A 21,790-nucleotide genomic window follows, 5' to 3' on the forward strand; every position below is an offset into this window, starting at 1 on the left:
ACCCATCATCCTGCACAACCATTGACATCACATGGCACATGAGCGCTTATTTAAAAGGTGACTGGCAAAGCCCTATAGAATGTAATAAGGTTCTAGAGAAATCACTCTAAAAAGCTACCGAAGCTATAGGATTTTTTAAAATGTCTTACAGAATGATTTAGCAGCCAGAAATTATTTTCTATTTCAGTCCAAAAAAAAACATAGAAGAGTTATCGTTTCCTAATAATTAAGTTCTGTAGGATTTTCCATGAGCAAAGGGGCGTGGGATTGTGTCTGTGCCTTTTTATGGTGTTTAAAGAAATATTGGGCCACATTTCCAAAAGACCTCAGGCTGCATTTAGGAACACGGGACAGTTCTTCAGCAGTTCCCATGGAGAATTTTGGGAGTTGTTGGGTGCAGAGCACTTCTGAAAATCTGGCCCATCAGATCTGGTCTTTCTGGGGGCGTCCTTGCGTACAATGTCCACTCCGCTATCCCTTTTCATGTTATATTTAAAAGGCAGTAAGACCAGAACGGTGCCTGGGATTTCTTCTTCTTTTTTTAATAGGTAAGTTAAAGATGCCTCTGAATATCCTAGCCCACCAGTGACCTTAGCCTGGCAGTCTGAGAACTGGCATCTCAAAAAATGTACATGCACAAAATTGTGTGCAGATTTGGGCACTCCGTTTGCACACACAATTACCAATAATGCACAAGCGATTGCCATCATTTCAAGTGCCAGTGACCAGTTAGAAACATAACTGGTCAGTTGCCCATGCAATTAATTCCCATGTTTCTGTGCACCATCACAGCAACCTTGTGTGCAAATTACACACAGAAACATGCATGTATTTTTGCATTTCCATTTTGCATGCCTTAAATTTTGAAAACGTGGGCCAATATTTTTAATTAACTCTTAATCATCATCGAGTCCAGTTCCTTGTGCTGATTGACCTTTTGCCCACCAAATGGTATATTAGGCACATCCAGCAAATACCCTCAGCTGATGAACCCGTCTTGCCCAGTATATTTAATGTTCCCAAGGAAAGCACTGCCAGGACCTGCTTCCCTTACGGTAGCCATGGAAGAGTTCAGAGCACTGGCCTTATCTGTGGCTCCCACATCACCTTGGCAAAGGAGAAGCTGGTGACAACTGAATGCTGGGAGGCAAAAGTGCCTCACGAGCTGAGCTCAGAGCTAATTTGCAGCAGAAGATAAAGATTATGCAGCATTGGACCCAAAAGAGAATGGGCAAAGCTGGCTGCACCAGTCCCAAGAAGACTTCTCTGATGTACAGAACTGCAGATTGACTGGCTTGCTGCAGTGTGTCCACCCCCACCCTGTTATCAAACCAACCTTTCACAATTCTCTGGGCTTTTTCCTCCTGTGGTTGTGACAAAGCGAGCTCTGGCATGCGTCAGCCAGGAAAACTACCCACAAGCCACGCTGCTCTTACTAGGGGCACTTCTTGGGTCTCTCCATTCACACCAGGAGCAGGAAAAAAATTAGTCTAGTGCCTTCCCAAAGGCCTTGTCTACGCTAGAAAATGTTTGGCAGTAGAGCTATCCATACCAGTAAACCCTCGTAGTGTTATGGAGCGAGTGCTGGTTGGAAATATTCCTGTGGCATGGGTTTCCATTAGCAAATGCTGTTTCATTTATATCGGGGTGGCCAAACGGCGGCTTGCGAGCCACGTGTGGCTCTTTTACAGTTAAAGTGTGGCTCACAGAGCCCCCCAGGCCACCCACCATTCTCCACCTAACAGACTGCGGGGGAGGTTGGGGCTCCTGCCCTGTGGTAGAGTGGTGGGGCTAGTGGCTTCTGCCCCACGGGGAGGGGAGAAGGGGGTCGGGGCCTCAGCCCCACTGGGCACGCCTGCCGGGACTCGGGGCTTCAGCAGGAGCATGGCTGAAGCCCCGAGCCCCAGCAGATGCACCCCGTCTCTCAAACTTCGGAAGATTGTCGTACGCGGCTCGGAGGGTCGGAAAGTTTGGCCACCCCTGATTTATATGGAAACTTGCCATGGGAACATGTTCGTTCTGACGACATTTTGTGGCGTGGGGGAAAAAAGCGTTTCAACAAGGTTGAAACATTCTGTTTCGACATTTTCAGAGGGGAACGTTTTGATTTTTCTGCTCACAACAATCTTTCGTTTGGGCATTTCTTTTATTTTATGTTGAAAGCATTTCAAATGTTGAAATCAAAACAAAATGTTTCCGTTGACGCAAAATGATTTTTTCCCCCTGAAAATGTCATGGTGCGGGAAATTTTTAAATTCCAGTCCAATTCGGAACAAAACAAATAAACCAACAGCAGCATGGAATTTCCTGCCAACCGGAAAGGGTCCAGTCCCGCACAGCCCAAGCCACAGCTTATACGGGCAAAAGTGTTTGCCAGTGTAGGGTATGCTGCTTCCGTGAGTGAAAGAAAGGATGCCAGTGCACTTTTATGCCGTACAGCTGCATCTACACTAAGACTTTTGCTGGTTTAAAAATGGTGTAAAAACATCACTGGTCACCACAAAGATTGGCAAAAGTTTCTGGCCTAGACCTGACCTACCAGAATAGCTGGGGCTGCCCTCTGCCCAGAGGGATATGGGATGCTCTGGCTCTTTCCCCATCTGTTCCTTAACACATGAAGCCAGTGACTCCTGGGGGGTAAATGTGCAGGGCAAACGTGCCAGTATTTTGCTTTGTGACTCCCACTGGACTCTTCCGAAAAGCTCCCCGAGCAGTTATGGGCTTGATGCAGGGATCACTGGCTGGGAGGGTGTCCTCTGGCCTGGGGGAGGGCAGAGTGGATGGCCATAATGGTCCCCTCTGGCCTTAAAACCTAGTAACCGCTTCCTCCCTCCCCCAGCGCAGGGACAGAGGGCAGGTGGCCCCGCGTTTGATCAGGAAAAGCGGGGGGGGGGGCACGTGCGGCCCCGAGACAGAGGAATTGAGACCCCGGAGCTGCCCGGGGGGACCAGCTGTACGTTGGGGGCTCAGGCGGGTGGCTGTGCCCCGCCACCCCAGTTTGGAAGAGCAGGTTCCCTGCGGCGCTGGGCTCCGGAGAGGGCTCCAGCCTCCCCTGGCCATGCCAACACGTGTTATCAAGCGGGCGCCTGGTATGCCGCCAGGCTCAGCCCTGCCAGCTGGGGATGTGGTTTTTTGCAGGGGGGCTTCTGCTCGGGTATTTACGGCGCGCGGCGGTCCCAGCAGAAGTTCAAGCAGACGGCTCGCGCTTCGCTCGCGGGCTCGCAGCTGCAGCGCCGGGCACGGAGCGCTCCGCGCCCCGCGGCGGGTCCCGACCGCCCGGCCATGGGTTGCACATGCAGCACGACCGGCCGCTGCCAAGCCAGGAGCAAGGTAACGGCGAGCGACCCCCTCCCCCAGCTGGGTTTGTGATGGGTTCCGCTTTGACAGCGAGCCCAGCGCCGGGGAAGGGTGGCGGCCCCCAGAGCCTGCCCCTGCTGGGGTGCCCCCCTGCCAGCGCCCCGCTGGCACCGAGCTTACCAGCAAACCCCAGGGCTCTGCCCTTGCCCAGCTCGCTGCCGGGCTGCCTGCCCTCTAGCATGCGGCCCCATGGAGTGCGCTGATGAGCCCCAGTTAGTGACCCCGGGGGCGGGGGGGGGGCTGGGCGTCTGTTCTCCCCCTGCCTTAGATAAAGCCCCTTCCCCAAAACCATGAGCAGGAGAAGAGGGGCTGGCCCACTGCTGGGGAGACTACCAGGCTGTAAAGGGGTGACGCTGTTGTTCCTGAAAACTGCAGGGCCTGTGTTGATTGTAGAGTTGTGTGTATGGTGAAGAGGGTCTAGGAGTTCCTTCTCTAGTAATGTGTGTGCGGGGTGGGGGTGGGGGTGGGTCTTGAGAGAGACTAGGGGTTCCTTCCACTGTACTGGGTATATATAATTATTCACAACATGAGTAAACTCTGGTGAATCCCAAAGGCACAACAAAAAACTGCCGGTCCGAAGGGTCTCCCTGACTCTCAGCAAAACTCTCTCTGCCAGGAAAGGGTTAGCAGCAGTACCCAGAGAAGGGGTGAATTCCACCAAAGGCAGCAAAATCTGGCTGATTCTCCTTTCAGTTTAAACAAGAGCGTTCCTTCCATCTGCCCATCGCTGGTTCCTGGGGGGAGAAAGATGTTTTTAAGATTTAAGGAAACTAACTGTTCTACAGCAGGGAGGGTGGCAGCCGGGGAGAAGGAATCGGAGAGAATAACGTGAGCCTAGAAGGTTGAAACAACACCAGAGCAGGATGTCTGCAAACCTCACCCTCAAGCATCTGATGGTTAGAGTCTTCCTTGTCTTTCTTTGCTACCTGAGCTGCTAAGCAGGAAATGCAATAGCTGATAATTCTAAGGGTGCTAACTACATTTAAGCAAAGTACTCTCCGTGAACTATTTATTCTATGGCTTTAGCCTGTCTCCAGTTCTGGAATTATTTGCCAACAGGCTGATCTTTACAAGCGTGTTCATTATTTGATCGAAACGTTACATGTTCATTGTCAGTTTCTGGGTTGTTTGTGAACTATTGGTTTCCCTTGTGCTTACAGTTATTCGCTATTTGTTATTCGGGGCCTGTGATTGGTCAGCTGAGCCAGGCAGTGCACCCTGCGTGGATGATTTTAAAAGGAGGAGGGAAATCACAGAGATTGCAAGATGGCTGCACAAAGCTTTGCACAAATTAATATTTGCACGAGGGAGTAGTTCCGAGACTTCCGGGAACACTGAAACAGAAAAAAACCCACTTGCACAGATACTCAGGGGAAACGGAAACAAAAGGACACACCTAATGTCCAAGAGAATTCACAGTGGAGTTGCAGACAAAGGTCTGTGAATATTCTTTTTCAGCCCCATGCACATGAATAGCTGAATATTAAAGAAATGTACTCATCTCTTATGCACAAGGTCAAACACTTCTAGGCCAGTCCATGCCTCTGAGGGCTCCCTGTACAAAAGAGACACTGGGTGAGAAATGCTGCATACAAAAGGCCCCAGGAATTGAGACAAGGGCATTTCGTTGACATGAGATGGAGTCATTTGGAGACTTTTCCCTTGATTCCGATATGTCCAGTAAATACCATAAACTTAGCTGGGGCAAGGAAGGGGATACAGCCTTTGCTGGCCACATCTTTAAGTCAAGATTGGATGCCTTTCTCAATTGTATCCCTAGCTCAGCCAGAATGTATGGGCTTGATGCAGAAAGCACTGAGTGAAATGCTGTGGCTTGTGTTAAGCAGTAGGTGAGACTAAATGCTCACAATGGTCGCTTCTGGTTTAAAACCTCTGGCACAAGGATAGATCAGAAAGCCTGAAAGGGGGAGTATAAAAGGGATTGAAGGTGGGGGAAATTCAGAGAGTCACAAGGAAGTAGAAGACGAATCCTCAATGCTAGGATTTGAGAAAAATAAAGTTGGATGCTACAGGCCTGGTTCCATTCATGTTTAGTGACTTCTCAGGCTGGGAAAAGTCCCTTGGACACCAGTGGTTCTGATGTTTTAATGGGAGTGGATGTTTTAATTGCTGTGATTCTTTCACCATTGCATGGGGTTAAACCTGATTGCCAGAACTGGGGATGGGAAGGATTTTTTTCCCTGGACCCATGTTGGAAATGACCTTGGGGAGTCGTCACCTTTCTCGAGGGTACGAACCAGGGATCATCTATTCAGATCAAGTGGGCGTATCACATCTTCTGAGTGCAGGGAGGAGGGCATTGGCAGGCCTCAGTCCTTCGTGTCATCTATTTCTGTCTCTTAGAAGAGCAAAAAGATAAGAAAGTGATTGTGTAGGTGCCAAGTGCAAGAACCCAGCTGGGATCTTGTAGCCATAAGACCACTGGAATGTGATCAGCTCTGAAACTCCGCTGCTTGAAGTAGCAGGATGCAACCTGCATTTCATCTGACATCCAACCAGGAGAGGTGCTGAGAGGTCTTCTTGAAAGATCAGGGCTCAGGCCTGACATCATTCCAACAGTGGGTTATATACATTATAATTAAATGCTACACACACACACACACACACACACACACAGTTACGAATACCAGAGTTACGAACTGACTGGTCAATCACACACCTCATTTGGAACCAGAAATACACAATCAGGCAGCAGCAGAGACAAAAGAAGAAGAAAAAAAAGGAAATGCAGTACAGTATTGTGTTCCACGTAAACGACTAAAAAAAAGAAAAAAATTAAAAAAAGATTTGACAAGGTAAGGAAACTGGTTCTGTGCTTGTTTCATTTAAACTAAGATGGTTGAAAGCAGCATTTTTCTTCTGCGTAGTACAGTTTCAAAACTGGATTAAGTCAATGTTCAGTTGCAAACTTGAAAGAAAAACGATAACGTTTTGTTCAAAGTTAGGAACATTTCAGAGTTACAAACAAACTCCATTCTCAAGGTGTTTATTCTTTATTCACTTAAAATCAGAAAGGGTCAGAAATTAAGATGCTAACAAGACAGTTAACTCAGCCACAAAGCTCAGTTTGTATGTTTATGGTGCAGATTTAATTGCGCGAATGGTAGTATGTTAAAAGCCATGAATAGACAATGGTGTATAAGTGGACCACGCCTCTGCAAACACTGCTCTTGAAGCACTGAGCATCTGCTCCCATTGAAGTTATTGGCCTAACCTTCCTCCCATTGACGTCAAAAGCAGTCACAGAGCAAAGCTCCTGGTGACTTTAGGGAGAGCAGTGTCAGGATTTAAACACACATTCCTTGTTTTTTGGTGATTTCATTCTGCAACATGAAGATTGCATTATGCATTAAAAATGCAATTTTAGAAAAAAATCTTGCTCTAAAATCTAAGGCACGGATCCTGCACACTGACTGCTCCTGGGTGCATCTCTCTACCCACACCAAGACTCACTGGCTCCAAAGGGCAGCTCAATTGCAGGACTGCAGGGGTCATTCAGTCAAAGGCCGACTGGTGCCTCTTCAGTTCGTGAGGAGTAGAGTAGAGTAACAAAGGGACACAGCAAATACTCACTGAACAGTGCACAGGCTCCAAGTATCTCTGCCAACGTGCCAGTGCTCCGTAGGCACATCCAAAACGTTTTTCATTTTCAGCCAGGGTTTGTTTTGAGGCTTGGTTATGAGCCTTCTCCCCAGTTAGGTTGAACGGACACCTAAGAATCAAGTTTCCAAGCTTCAGACAGCTTGGCGTTACCTCTAGGGGGTGCGGAACATGACACTAATTTTTGACGTTGGGGAAAGTGGTTTGCTTTTCTTCGGCCCACACTCGTCATCCAAAACTAGTGAAAGGCATTTGGACCAAGCTGCAAAATAATTCACCTTGGGACAGACACCCACTTTAAGGCCTCTTTACACTGCTAGAGCAGTGGGCTCGTGAAACACAGCTTGCTTGCGCTGCTGGACATCCTGCTGTGCTATTTATTTGGACGGTCGTTCCACCAGAAACTGCAGCCAGGGGCATGTGCTCACTCTGGCCCCTGTGAAGCAGTTAATGGTCTCTATGGGATACTCCGAGAGAGACTATCACGGAAATGGAGAGAGATTGTTAGCACATGTGGAATACTCTGACTTTTCTTCCCATTGTAAGCCTCAGGCCCTATTCCCCCCTCGCAGGGCGTGAGTCGTGTAACCTCCCTGGTTTGGTATTGGACACAGGGACAGCAGCACAATCCAGGAGCTTCCAACAAACAGCCCTTTACTGCAGCTTGCTCAGAGATTGCCCTGTATAGATCCAGCCACTTGCACCTCCTGGGGGGTGCCACAACTGGGACTGTCAAAGGCGCAGTCCGCTCCAGACAACACCCATTGCATTCCATGGCTCCTGTGCAGAGTCGGGAGAGTAGACCCCCATCACTTGTGTACAGCGTCATGTCAGAGAGAGGGGATCAGATCTAGATGTGATGGACACAAATGCAGCAGGCCAGAAAGAGCTGAAAAGAAGAATAAATCAAACCAGCTTTTCTTCCATTTCCCAGGTTCCCATTTCCTTTCACCGGGGAGGGGAATCCAAATGGCAATAGGGCATCAGTCTCTGTGTTAGGTTTGCGCCAGGGGAAAGGCCTTTGGGGCCTGCCTATCATTGCCCAGCTCTAGCTAATGGGCCCGACCATCTCCTCAAGACTATCAAAGTGCACAGGGATAAGAGAGGCTCTGTCCGGGAATCCCAGACTGGAACAGCCCATTCTGCCACCAGGATCAGGAGCAGCAGCTGGCAGGCGTGGTGCCAGGGAGAGCGGCTGTTCTCGGTGAGGAAGAAGCCTTGTTTACCCGCACGCTCTGCAGCCTGTGCAGGCCCCCTCCTGCTTTTAGGCGGGGGTGGGGGTCCATGGTGGCCTGACCATTGCTGAGGATGGGAGGTAGCTGCTCTGTGGTCAGGACCCTCGCAAGCCCAAGAGGGCACCAGGAGCTCATGCAAATGCCCCCTCCACCAGGCTTCTGCAGAGCCTGACCGCTAGGTCTCCCTTAGGCAGGAGCCCTGGAAGCTGCTGCTGCCTGAGGGCAGAAGTGGGCCCTCGGGAGCCATCTCTATGAGGGTGGGAAGAGGGCACCTGGGATTGAGGGGAGCCTAGTGCAAACCCACCAAGAGCAGCTGCCTTTGGGGAGAGTGGAGTAATCCTGGGAGCTGAGCTGCCACCTCCTTTCCCCTGGGGGCTGATATGGCCTGATGGGCTCCCATCCTTACAGGACATCAGCTGGTTCCAGGGCTAGGTAGGGACTGAGGGGCCTGGTCAGATCCCTCCCTGCCTATGCCACACACATACATCTCCCCCCCCCACACACACACACACCCGCTCTGCACTGCCGTGTCCCTGCGCAGGGGGATGCACTGTTTCACCATGGCTTAAGGTGGGGTGTGTTCCTGGGAAGGCACGGGCCAGCCCCTGCAGAAGGCAGGCAGCTAGACAGAGAAGGGTCCATCCCCTGCTGAGGTTTCATCAGGTGCCACTTTCTGATCTGAACCCTGCTGCACACTTCAAAAGGCTGTTGCCACACAGGGCATGGCTGGGAGAGGATCGCTCCCCTGACTGCTCCTTTGGGGTGTGGGCTGGGAACGGGTTGTGGCATTTCTGGCTCTCAGCTGTGATCGGGGAAGTTTGCCTGGAGTCAGGGGCCCGATTTAAGGTTTGCCCATGGTTTGTTACAGCCCCCGAGTCCTCTCTCTGCAGCTCGAGAGCCAGCCATAAGGGGACGCTGTGGCGGCAAACGGCAGCCAGCCTGGCCAGAGGTGCCATGGGGAACCTTGAGGTGCTCTGCCATGGGTTCAGGTTTCCCGCGTGTTGGCCTCTGTCGCTGTGCTTTCAAGTCTGTGATTAATTCAGCAAAACTTTCATGCAGCTTCACAAATCGCTGCTGGGAGAGACTGAGGCACTTGGGAACACCCCGGCTTTTACAGCGTGCAGCCGATACCAACCAACAGGTGGGATGACTTGCCTCCCAAACATACCTGGGGTCCAGGCAGCAATTACATGCCCCTCCCCTTGATCTGAGGTTGTAATGCCTCTCCCAGGGCCGGAGGTGCCGCTCCCTCCTGCCAGCCCCTGCGGCACACAGACACAGGAGCTCGCTGGTTTGCCTCTGACAGAATTCTGTACAGGTTCGTGTGCCCCTCCCCTACATCACCATCGCCGTGGTATCTGAGCAGCTTCCAATAGTGCATTAAGTGATGAGGCTAACATCTGCCACGTGTGCCACGTTCTCTGTGTCGTGCTCCATGCCGGAAGAGACGCATGCGCAGGGGAGGGTTTTGTCTGAGAGGGGTTTTTTTTTTAAGTGTAGGTGCAGCTTTGTGTTTATTTTAGAGGAGTCCAGTTGACTAAATATGCCTCGGCGCTGGGATCAGAAGGTGGGAAGATTTGTGATGGGCCTTTGTTCCTGGGCGAGTTTGCTCCAAGCGGTCCCTGAAACAGCTCTGCCTCCTGCATGGAAAACTTTACTCTGATGGTAGAAGGGTCCATTGTCCTTGAGGAGCAGAGCTGTCCACTGTGGTTCTCAGGCCAGAGTGTTCGGTGATCTTTTATTGTTCCAGACCTAGCAGGAGCATATGATCCTGCTGTAAAAAGCAGTCCTTGTGCCTACGAGGATCACTCCTTTCGGGGTAATTTACTGCTTGGAGAAGAGGTGGACTCCCCAGTTTATTTCAGGGTTTTCAGGCTCCTGGCTGTCTCCTTGTCTGTCACTCATTCCCCACCCCCAGGGACTCAGTGATGCAATGACAGCAACCTCTTTGATCTTTCCCTGTCCTGGGAAATCATGCACAAAACCCTGCTGTCCTTCCTTTCACCGCTCTCTAAATGTGGCTATCACACTTCACAGATTGTAAAGTAGCAGCCCCTGTAGTTGTTTGATATTTCTGGACTGCGCTCAATCTCTCTCTTGCACGTGCTGTGGCTTGGAGGTCTGGAGCATTCCAGCCCAGTGTTCAGAATTCAGGGAGGTCCTGCAGCTTTTAGGAAAGGTGGCACTGCCCTAATCTGTTTTGCAGCACTGGGCATTCCCCTCCCCCCCTTAAGTTTTCAGTCTCTTTTCCAGCCTGCGTCCTCTCTAATCCATCCCCTACAAGCACTCTCCAGGAGAGCATGGCAGGGAGCAGAAAACGACTCTCCTTGTCTCCTCTCTCTTTCCGTAGTTGTTGCTGTGAGATAAGAGTGCTTGCTGCAAAGTCCTTCTAGGGATGTTCTGGGGAGGATGCAGGCACCAGCTTGGGCTTTGAACAGGCTTTATTAGCTTTGTGCTGCTGCTTCAGATGAAACTTGGCTCCTTCTCGCATTCTGTATGTTTTGGTGGCATGGAGCCTCCTGGCCCAAGTGAACAAGCCATGTGCTTCCAGCACATAAACACTGAGAGCCTGGGGCCAAAATCCTCCTAGCAAAGGTAGCTAGAGCAGGAGGGATCTCATAAAACATAGGGGACTGTGACCACTCTTGACCCGTTTCCAGGTCTTCTATTCTTGAACCCATCTCTCCTCCCTCCCATTCTGGCATGGAGTCATTGTCAGTACAATTCAGATAATTTTCAGAGCTTTGTTTTCTTGGCTCTCAGGTTCCTAGTGCAGATGGAAGGTCTATGTCAGTTAAAGGCCCCTGTTTTGCCCAGGTCTGGGTCCTGAGCAGCTGTCAGTTTCCATTCAGTAAGTGGTGTCTGCATACCTCTGTCTGTTAGTCTCTAAGGTGCCACAAGTACTCCTTTTCTTTTGTGAATACAGACTAACATGGCTGCTACGCTGAAATCTGTCTGCATGGGGGGAGCTGGGCACAGATCACCCCTGAGGTGTCTTTACCTATGCAACTATTATGCCTTTGTTTTCTGTGTACTGCACCTTTCAATCTGTAGGGACCCTCCTGTCTGCAGGGAAAGGCAGGCAGCCAGTTTGGGTTCAGTTCACCACAGCCTATTTGATTTCCAGGGCAGAGCCCCCTAGGGCAACGACAAGTCCTTTTGGGCCACAGATCCCAGCAAATCAGCTAAATACCTGGAACCGAGAATGAAAAAACCAGGGACAGGGGTGCAGGGCACAAGGTCAAAACAAGGGATGCAGAGAGGGACCCGGAGCAGAGAACCCCACGGGTTACCCACTAATCCAAATAGGAGTCTGTGAATGCCAAATTTATGATGGAAGGCAGTTTACAATGCAGGGATCACTGGGTGGAATTCTCTGTGTTATGAAGTCAGACTAGATGATCACCATGGTCCTTTCTGGCCTTGAAAATCTATGGTATAAGCCCTCTTCAGACTTCCATGATCTGAATGTTCTGTTGTGGTGGGAGGGGATCTGCATCTGCACGCATTACACATGTCTGCACCTGCCCTGTTCTGGGAACTGTTTCCTGCCCATAGCAGCAGGTGTGCCAGTTTGGGAATATTTCATTCCTGATTTTGCACATGCTACTTCCCTGGGAATCTTTCATTTCCAGATGTGCATCTCCACCGTGCACGAGGTGTAGATAAGCTACGGAATTTTAATGCAGATGCTGCCCATAGGGCGATCTGCTCTCACTCTAAATAAGAGGGCGGGCGGTTGTTGGTGGCTGGTTTGTTAGACACGAGGTTCAGATTTTAAAAAAATTAGAGGTGATTTACACACTGTTACAACAGATTACTTCCTTACAGCTTTTCTGATTTAAACTGTCATTGCCCTTGCTATAAATGGAGTCAGTCTGAAGCTTCTGGGAAATAAAATAATAAAAACGCTAGGCACGTATCGATTGCCTTTCAGCTGGGGCAGGGACTGGCGACATTTCTGTTCTCTGTATGTACAGCTCCTAGCACAACGGGGTCCTGCTCTACAAGTGGCGCCCTGGGCACAGCCGCCTCACTGCAAGCAATAGTTGGACTCCCAAAGCACTTTACAAAACCACCCTTGGTTCCTAATCTCCCTATCTCCACTTTTCAGAGAGGGGCGCTGCGGCAGAGACATTGACCCAGGGCTTTGCTTAACTCACACAGCAAATTGGTGTCAGTCAGGAACAGAACCCAGATGGCTGGACGCACATTCGTCTGCTCTATTAGAGACTGGGACAGGAAAGCACAACAAGCCAGTCTAAGGTGCTGTCTATAACAAGGCAACGTGCACTGGCATAACTCCATCAGTGTGGTTACACTGGGACGAATTTCCCGAATGTGGACAGGGCCTCCCCTGGTGTGACTTGCGCCTCCTTCGACCCCCTTCGGCATGTGCACTAAGTTACACACCCTTGCCCGCATGCTGCCCTCCATTCAGCTAGGCTCCGTGGGCCCAGTTCAGAGGTGGTCGGCAAAGGTGTGAGATACACGTTGGGCAGTGGGTGTGAATTTTCAGGAGTCTGACTGAGGCTGAGAGTGGCAGAGCCAGTGGAAGAAAGAGTAAGTGACACCAGCTGGATTCCTTCACGTTCCTTGACGTGACAGAGTTAGGCTGACCCTGCTTCATCACGGCAGGGTGTGAAAATCTGCACCTTTGCGTGACGTGGGTAAGCCCGCCTAACCCCGGGTGAAGACCGCGCCAGGTCAGTGGAAGAATTCTCCCATTGTCCGGAGCTGCAGCGTTTCTAGTGAAGACAGCCCCAGAGCACGGAGGTCAGTTCTCTTCATTCCACTCCACACGGGTGTAAACGCCACTGGTGTCAGTGGAGCCGTTCCTGATTGACACCAATCAGATCCGCACAGGGCTTTGAGGCAGGGGGGTTGGGGAGGAGCAGAGCTGCTCTTTGGCAGTTGAACAATCGCTAAAAATAATTTAGTTTTTTCTTCCAGTGCTATTAATGCAACTAAACTAAACTGCTCCGGGGCTGGAACATGGCCTGCTGCGACTGTATCTCCTAAGCAAGCTCCTAAATCTGAGTTCTATAAACCCTGTTAAACAGGGAGGCTAGGATGGAAACTGTGACAGGACCTTTGCACTCGCTCAACAGGGGCTGGGTGCAGGAGCTGATGCTATAACAAAGCATTCCTCTGATGATGATGTAATTGTTTGAGCTGGAGGGAAAGGAAGAGCTTTGCCGGTGCCAGATATTCTGAGGCGTTGTTAGAACTGGGCTTTATCCCTGTAATTGCCTTTGGTTTAGTGTTGTTTTTCATCTTTCATTCCTGCACAGGCTCCGTGCTCAGAGCCCTATTTCTAGGCTCTGAGCCTGGCTGTCAAAAGCATCAGTTGAGCTACAAGTTTGTGGGTGTTGCTAAAAGACCTGTACCCACTGTCTGAGCCTGGGCTCTGACTGGCTAGTCAGCTGTCCGGGGTCCCGGGCATGCACCAGCGGCATGAAGATGGGGTTAAGGGAGGGGCACAGCAAGAGCCCTGGGAAATGTTTCCAGTCCTCTAGCTCACGTGGACTGGTTGCTGGACAGATTTGTACGTGTCCATCACATTGTCCAGTGCCCCCATCCTAGACGCCCTTTAAGGGAGTGTGGAGCTGATAATGATACTAAGGAAAAGTGGAGATTTGGACCTCGAGCCAGGAGGGTCCTGGTAAGCAGAAAGGCCTGTTGGTGAGACTGACAGGGCCCCCCACAAAAAAGGTGGAAGGGCAGTAAATCTTCTAGCCTATCCGTGTGGCTGGGCGGCTGCACAGGAAGGGTGTGTGTTTGTGTGTGTGGGGAGGGGGGGTGTATTTGTGTGTGGCAGGGAGTGTGAAGGGAGGGGTGCGGGTGTCTCCTCCCTTCGCTGGTACATGCCTTCTCTACGGAGCACTTCTACAAACAGAAATCCAGGGCCAAGTGGGAACGTGAGTAACCAGGAGTGAGGAGGGAGAGAAAACGAGCGGGCACATGTGATGCGGTCTCGCCTCCCTGTGCTGGGATTTCTCACCAGAATGGCCCTTTACATGCCACAGGATATCTCCACTATAGTGGGGGCAGGGCCTCTCTGCATGGGAGCTCCCAGGTCACACGTTCCCCCCTCATGTGCTGTACCATGTTAGCAATAAGGGCAGCCAACGTGTCACTTTCCATCATACCCAAAGGAGAGAGAGATGACAGAAGGGCAGAGTGGGCTAAGTGGAGATGGAACAGCCTAAAATCGGAGGCCAAAGGTGGAGATAGCAGAGATACTGAGCTCCCTAGGAGGAGAACTGGCACAGATTCAGAGCTGGCTAAACAGGATGGAGTGTGACAGAGGCTTGGGGTCGCTGACTGGGGCTGCAGGTTGAACTACCCCTGGATAAATACAAGGTGCTGAGTACATTTCAGCAGTGCTCTGGATTGGACGGGACCTAGCGGAGCTGCTGGGTTCTTAATGTTGCGGCAGCTTTTTCATTTAGAGGGCCTGCTAAATAACTCCACCTCATAGGGACCCATTTAAAAATGTCCTTCTCTTAGGGGGACTAATTTCAGGGTGTATCATCCATGACACGATTCCCTTGGGTCTCAGCTCTGCCACAAACCCGCGTGGTTTTACATTTTCCCAAGGGGTCCCACTCTTCCTTAAGGCAGGCCACGCAGTGCCTTCAAAACTGAGCCTCTGGGCTTCAGCACTCCTGAGTCACACCGTGAGCTCTGCCCAGCGAGTCCCACTGAGATAGACCACTGGTCAGAGTCTTGGACACACTTCAGGGACCAATGCACCTCAGCAAGTACATTTTCCTCCCTGCATTTCATGACTCCAGTCTTCTTATTTTCCCCACAGAAACGACTAAGAGCTCAGCAGCCAAAGGGGCAGGTTTCCCAGGAGCTGACGGCCTTGAAGACAGAGAATCATGGTGAGGTGTAAATCTTTTCCCTCACAGGGCTTTTCAATGCCCTTACCCCTTTAAAAGCATTAAGCTAAGACAGGGTCCAAACAGATGGGCCAGTGTGTTCCACGCACAGATGCACCCTGTACCTTCTGCAGCACTGTGAACTCTGATGTGGCCAAAGTGGCACTGTGACTAGTGAGTCTTCTATTCTGGTCCATGCCCAGGCCATCTCACCTGTGTCTGTTCAGAAGGCTCCTCCGGATGGGGAGGCGATGTGTCTGAGGATCACTGGGCTAAAAGGGCTTTACTGACTTGAGTTAAATCAGAGTGGATTCTCTCACTCCAGTTTCCCTGGGGGTCTTGGCATGAGTCCCACCTGAGATAGTGTCACAGAGCCACAGGATTGGTGCTACACGCCAGGTTTTAAACAGCCCCTTGGAGGGTCCCCTTCTGTGTGGCAGACCTGCAAGGGGTCCCACTCTTCCTTAAGGTAGGCCACGCAGTGCCTCCAAAACTGAGCCTCTGGGCTTCAGCACTCCTGAGTCACACTGTGAGCTCTGCCCAACGTATCCCACTGAGGTAGACCGCTGGTCAGAGTCTTGGACACACTTCAGGGACCAGTGCACCTCAGCAAGTGTTGGCAGAGACAGAGACACCAGGCAGCCTTTTCAGAACAGAGGCAGATGGAACCCAGCACTGGGAAGGCCTGAGATTAGCATAGAGAAATAAAGGTTAAAACACCATCTCTTCTGGCCACACCAGCCTTCCCTCTAGTGTCCTTTTCTGGCTCTGGCTCTCCATGTCCCTGTGTCACGCCCAGGTGAGAGCTGCTGAGACCCTCCAAAAGCCAGCTCTTATCCCAGCCACCTGAAACCTTTTGATCCAGTGTCTACCTCCTGCAGACACGTGCTGCGTTCACACGGCTCCACCTGCAGGAGATTCCCATGTATAAATGTCAGCTGCTCAGTGTTTGGGGCTTCCGTTGTCTTTGTGGACCCTCCATTGATATGGGTCGGTTTCAGCCAGTACTTGATAGACCCATTTATTTCACCCCAAACAGATATGTGACACAATAGCTCATGTCTCTTTCTCTGCCCCATGAGCAGATTTAACCCTTTTGCACCCCCTGGGGAGCAGTGCAGAGTACAGAGAAACTGAGGCATGCAGGGGAATCATAAAATATTACAGGAGATTCCCACTTCATTGCGGATGGTTTCTTAGAAATTGACAGAGTATTTGGCATACGTTCCTGGAAATGCATCCTTGTTCTAGTGGAAATATTGCAAACTTGTATGAGACACAATGCAGAGCCAGGCTAGAAATAAAGATCTGTATCCTTATCTGGCATAAATTAGCCTGTCAGTGATGCTGATTTACATCAGCTGGGGATCTAATGCTGAAAGTCCAACTCATGCTGATGAAGAGTGTAATGCTGCCATCACAGAAGCCCCTCTACCCATGGAGCAGGCTCGGTATTGGCAGGGCATCAGTGTAAGTTTTCCCTGTGCTGCCCAGGAATGAGAATCAAAGAGATTCACAAGCAGTTTCCAAGATGAACAGCAAATTCCACATGCTGCTCTTCATGGACTGACCCTATTAGTCACTCTCGAATGCCTGGGTGACAACACTGCTCTTGAAAATCTGAGCAAATTCTAAAAATGTCATGAATTCATAAGGGAAGCAAGTAAAAAAACAAAGCTCCTTGCCCAAAGGAAGTGGGCAGGTAGAATTCTAGGAAGCTGCCTTAGTGTTTATTCATGGACAGAGAAATCAATGACTGAAGTCTAGTAATATGTATGACCAGGCGAACACCACAGATGGCCAGCTCAAAAACTGCACTAGCTGGCCAAAACGTCCCACCAGACGAACAATCCCACCCCTAAGGAAGCAGTCGGTGCAGTAGTGAGGAGGACATTGCATGGAGCTGGAGAGGATGGTGTCTGTATGCTAGTGAGATGAATTACCTTATGGGTATGTGTCTTGTTGCTCTGTTCAGAGTTGACACACTCTAGCCCTTATGTGAAGGGCTGGTTCAGTCAGAGAACTACAGACAAGCTCAGAGATAAGTGCTCTCTACCAGCTGAGTTATTCAGCAGGCAGTGTTTGTCATTCGTCAAAGTCCCGTTTAAATAGCTTCAGTCACCCAATCAGGAAGTGGACACGATACCATGTGACCACTCCCACACACCAAATTGTGACTAGCAGTCAGCTGTAGCAGACTGTTTGAAAGCACCCGGTGGCTGGAAATGATTTGCTCAAACAAGTCGTTGAGCAATGAATGCACTCGCAGAAACTGGGAACGATTGACAGGAAACAAAGACCTAAATGAGACAGTGCAGGGAGAAATAGCTGAGCTGGAAGGGTCATCCCCAGGACTGAGAGGCCAAGGTTGTCTCCTGTCTCTATTCAATACTTGTCCCCATTGTGGAGACTGCCAACACGTTGCCCATTGGTGCTAATTAGTGCCAGGGGTAGTGTGGGTAATTGTCCAATAGGAACTAGACTGAGATCATATTTTATGTGGGCCACCAAATCACCCCCAAGTGATAATGAGTTGACCAGGCCTCAATTCAAACTGGTGACCTGTTAGGTTATAGATATTCAGGCCTATCTGTAAAGGCCTATACTCTAAGAATTTAGGTGCATTCTTATCACTTGGCTAGTTAGAGGTATAAAAGGAAGAATCAAAATCACTGTCTGCCAGTGTAAGGTCCTTCTCTTACTGTGACAGTCTGAGGCCCTGTTCTTAGGTTAAGGCCTTTGGCTAAGCAACAGAGGCAGCCATAAGCTGGGAAGCGACCGGTCACCACCTCACATCCCAAACTAGTCACATTGAAATAAGGTGCTATTGGGCTGTTAGGAATACAGTCCTGTCCTGATAATGCCTATTGCCTCCAGAGAAAGGGAAGTGCCTAGAAGATGTAAAAGGAAACTTAGTTTGATAACATCCTGTCTGGCAAGAACTCACTTATCAATAGCTGGGATGTGAAATCCTCGCTTCTGTATTGTTTTGTCATTATAGTTCCCACTTTGCCATTGTTTGTCTGTATAATCTCTGTCTGGTTCTGTGATTGTTTCTGTCTCCTGTATAATTAATTTTGCTGGGTGTAAACTAATTAAGGTGGTGGGATATAATTGGTTAAATAATCATGTTACAATATGTTAGGATTGGTTAGTTAAATTTCAGGAAAATGATTGGTTAAGGTATAGCTAAGCAGAACTCAAGTTTTACTATATAGTCTGCAGTCAGTCAGGAAGTGGATGGGAGTGTGTCGGGGGGGAAATGGGAACAGGGAATGGGGGTGGGGACATTGGAATCATGTTTTGCTAAAGGGGGAAATGGGAACAGGGAATGGGGGTAAGGAAATTGGAATCATGTTTGGCTAAGGGCAGGAATGGGAACAAGGACACAGGTGTAAGGCTCTGTGGTGTCAGTGCTGGGAAGGAGGACACTAAGGAAGGAAACTGGAATCATGCTTGCTGGAAGTTCACCCCAATAAACATCAAATTGTTTGCACCTTTGGACTTCGGGTATTATTACTCTCTGTTCATGTGAGAAGGACCAGGGAAGTAAGTGGGTGAAGGAATAAGCCCCCTAACATGACCGAGTGGAGAACAGCCCCAGAAATTCTAATCCTGTCAGCAAAACCAGCTGGCCATGGTCTAGCCATTTATGTTTAATTTGCAGTCACCGCAGCTCCCTTGCACGAGGATGGGGAGACGAAGAAGGCGCTGCTGCTGGAGGATCAGAAGAGTGAGATTGCAAGGCTCCTGCAAGGACATCAGGAGGAAACGGAGAGGCTGAAGGAAGCCCACCAGGCAGAGACCCAGAGACTGACCCAAGACATTAAAATCCAGGTTGGATCAAAGTGGCTTCCCCACCCCAGGAGTGTCTGTGTAGTGTCCCAGCACAGTCACCCCAGTCCTGGGCATTCAAGCTTCTGCTTCCTGACATTCGAACTGCACCACTATCATTGGTTCAGAGCTAGGCAGTAGTATACAGCAGGACCTTTATGACCTGATGGTCTCCAAAGACACCAGACAGCATGAGATCCTTTGGGTGGTCAGCTAGCAGGCTTTGACGTTCCCCTTTCAGCCCTGATCTCGCATTCAGAGCTAGCTGGCCTGCTCCCCCAGTTATAGACACCTGTCTGCCTTCCCCAGGGTTAGCAGACTCCGTATGGTTGGTTAGTGTCCTCAGATTTCACCTCTAGACACCTAAGGCCATGAGTAAGGCTACAATTTTGTCATGAAGGTCACGGAAATTGTGAATTTGAATAAAGTCCATGAAATCTCAGAAATGGCTGTAAAAACACATTTGACCTGGTGCACTGGGGTTACGGCATTATTCAGGTTTGGCCCCTCCAGCTCCACCTATGGCAGGGTAGACAGACCCAACCTGAGAGGGGCTGTGACCCATTCCCCAGCTCGCAATGCCCAGAGCAGGAGGCTGTGCCTAGTCCCACCTGCTGCAAGGTGAGCTCGCTCTCCAACTTCTCCCCCTTCTCTGACTTGTTTTTTCCCCCGGCACTCTGTTGTGAAATTTACGTGCCAAAATCATAGCCTTAGCCGTGAGTGAAACTGAGCTCAGTGGTTCACTTCTCCTTGTCCCCCTTTTACTGATACCAGAGAGCTCAGCAAAAAGAGCAGTTGTCCAGGAAATCCTGGAAAAGTCCAGGGTGTTGCAGGTCAGCTGTCCTAGCAGAGCTGTGTGTGATGCTCTCCCCCTCTCCCCCACATATTGTTGCCAGTGATATTAACCCCTCACTGTCATAAGCACCAAAGTTAAATTAATTCATAAAAATAGCGCCAGGAAACTGGATCTGCCGCCCAGGAGATAAATAGGAGACTACACAGGCAGGTACACTTCAATTTCTCTGAATTCCCCAGATACTTAGGGCTTGTTGTTCACTTTGTTTCTAGGTGGAAAAGGAAAGAGATTTAGAGCTTAAAAAGCAGCTCTCAGAGCAGTTCGACACACTGAAGAGAGAGCATGAAGAGAACCTCCGAGGTAAGGCCCGAGTCTCTCCTTTGCTAGGCGCTGGCTTCCCTCCACGCCACCACCGCTATGGTTTAAACTTCTCACAGGGCTGTTCTTGCACCTCTTCTCCTCTCCAGCCTCCGTGGCTCTCTTGAGCAGAGGCTGATCACTCCTGTAATGAATATTCAGCATTGTCATTAGATGTTATGTGTCCAAGAGATCTGCCCATGTTTTGACTGGCCCCGTTGGCAATCACCTGCCATGCCCTCTGGATTACCGTACTGTCACCTGTCATGCTCTCAGAGCTGTGATGGTGCTCGCTTACTGTCCTGTTGTCTGCACCTCTTCAAGCCAAGAGGGAGGGTACCCTAGGAAGGGCATGGAGAAATGCTGGCAGGAGATATTACTCTGTAGTTCATTAACTAGCATGGAGCGTTTGTAGAAACCCAACCCAACGTTTGGAAAATTGACCCCACTGAGGTATGACGCTGGCAGTGCCAGTGTCTCTGAAATAAACCTAAAACGCTTCAAAAAGGAGACCCTTTCCATCAGAGCAGGAGGCTTCCCAGGGAGCTTGTGGGCTGGTAGCGTTTACGCTGCAGCCAACAACGCGAGATCTGCTCACCCAGTCTCAGCAGTAAGGCTGTGAATGGTGATGGGGTCATTCCCTCTCTTTCTCCTTTCGCTACGGGTGGCATATTGCCTCTCTCCTTAGCGTGGCAATCACTCAGCTAGTAGCCCTGCGATTTTAGCTGAGCGAGTCCTCCAGGGAGCTCCCAGCTGCAAGGCTGCTCCAGGAAACTGCATTTCCTCTGTTTACAGTCCCAAGCCTCTGCTGACTCTTACCCCAGAGTAACTCTGGTCCCCCCTGTGGCAGTGCCATCTACTGCCATTCTATGCAGGTAAGGGGCTTGGGCAGGGCTTGCTTTCCTGTCTCCTGCTTTTGACACTGATTTTATGTTTCCCCTGCAGAACTCCAGAGGGCCCATGACCAGGAGACGATGCTCTTAAGGGAATCCTACGAAAGGTCCCAGTCTTCCTTACAGGTGCTGGCCCCCTTGCTTTGGCTTGCTGAGAAATTCCCTGTGGAGCAGAGCTCTCTAGATTCAGTGCACAGGTCTGAGGGCACTGGGGGAAGCTTCTAAGGGACCTGCCTGAACTACCCCTGGGGCAAAACAGCACTGTCTGCCCCTTACTTTTCACGAGAGCCAAATTGAGAAAGCAAAGGTTGTTTGAGCTGCCCGGAGTCCACCATCCTTGGGTAACCCAGGCTGACTGTTTGTGGGAATGACCGGCTCACTTGAGCCCAGAGGGGCCTCTCACAAAGTGAGCGTGCCTTCATTTTGCAGCAGTCAAAGAGATATTTAAATCGAAATGCCCACCTGGGCTTTCAGTTCCAAAATATAAAACAGTCCTTCACTGGCTCAATCAAAAAAGTGCAGAGTTCCCTGCAGCCCCAGCACCTTCTTCGCTCTCCCCTCCGCGTGCCAGTCCTAGCAGCCAGCCGGGCGCTCCCCTGTTCCTGCCCTGCTCTGTCCAGGGAGCTAGCTTCCCTCCACCTGCAAGGCACCCGGTCCTCCCTCCTTGAGTTGCAGGGGGTCAGGGACCCTGCTCACAGTCCCTCTCCTATTGGCTGCTTCCTGCGTAGCCTCCCGAGAGCTTATTAACCCCTTGCATGCCAGTGTGGGGCAGACACCCCATCACACCACTACTGACACAGGGGACAG

The 21,790-nt window shown here is 50.4% G+C and overlaps 1 protein-coding gene across 1 annotated transcript in view; it reads left to right on the forward strand.

Moving 5' to 3' along the window:
- Positions 1-3,122: 3,122 nt before the first annotated feature.
- CCDC69 (coiled-coil domain containing 69) overlaps positions 3,123-21,790 on the forward strand; it is a 29,158-nt gene continuing 10,490 nt past the window's right edge. Inside the window, 6 exon segments of the mRNA XM_074960271.1 lie at positions 3,123-3,248; positions 3,250-3,330; positions 15,034-15,106; positions 18,771-18,940; positions 20,006-20,093; positions 21,036-21,109. Of these exon segments, the coding sequence (XP_074816372.1) occupies positions 3,123-3,248; positions 3,250-3,330; positions 15,034-15,106; positions 18,771-18,940; positions 20,006-20,093; positions 21,036-21,109 (612 nt within the window).

Source organism: Natator depressus, chromosome 8 (genome assembly GCF_965152275.1).
Source record: "Natator depressus isolate rNatDep1 chromosome 8, rNatDep2.hap1, whole genome shotgun sequence".
In the NCBI taxonomy this organism is placed as follows: domain Eukaryota; kingdom Metazoa; phylum Chordata; order Testudines; family Cheloniidae; genus Natator; species Natator depressus.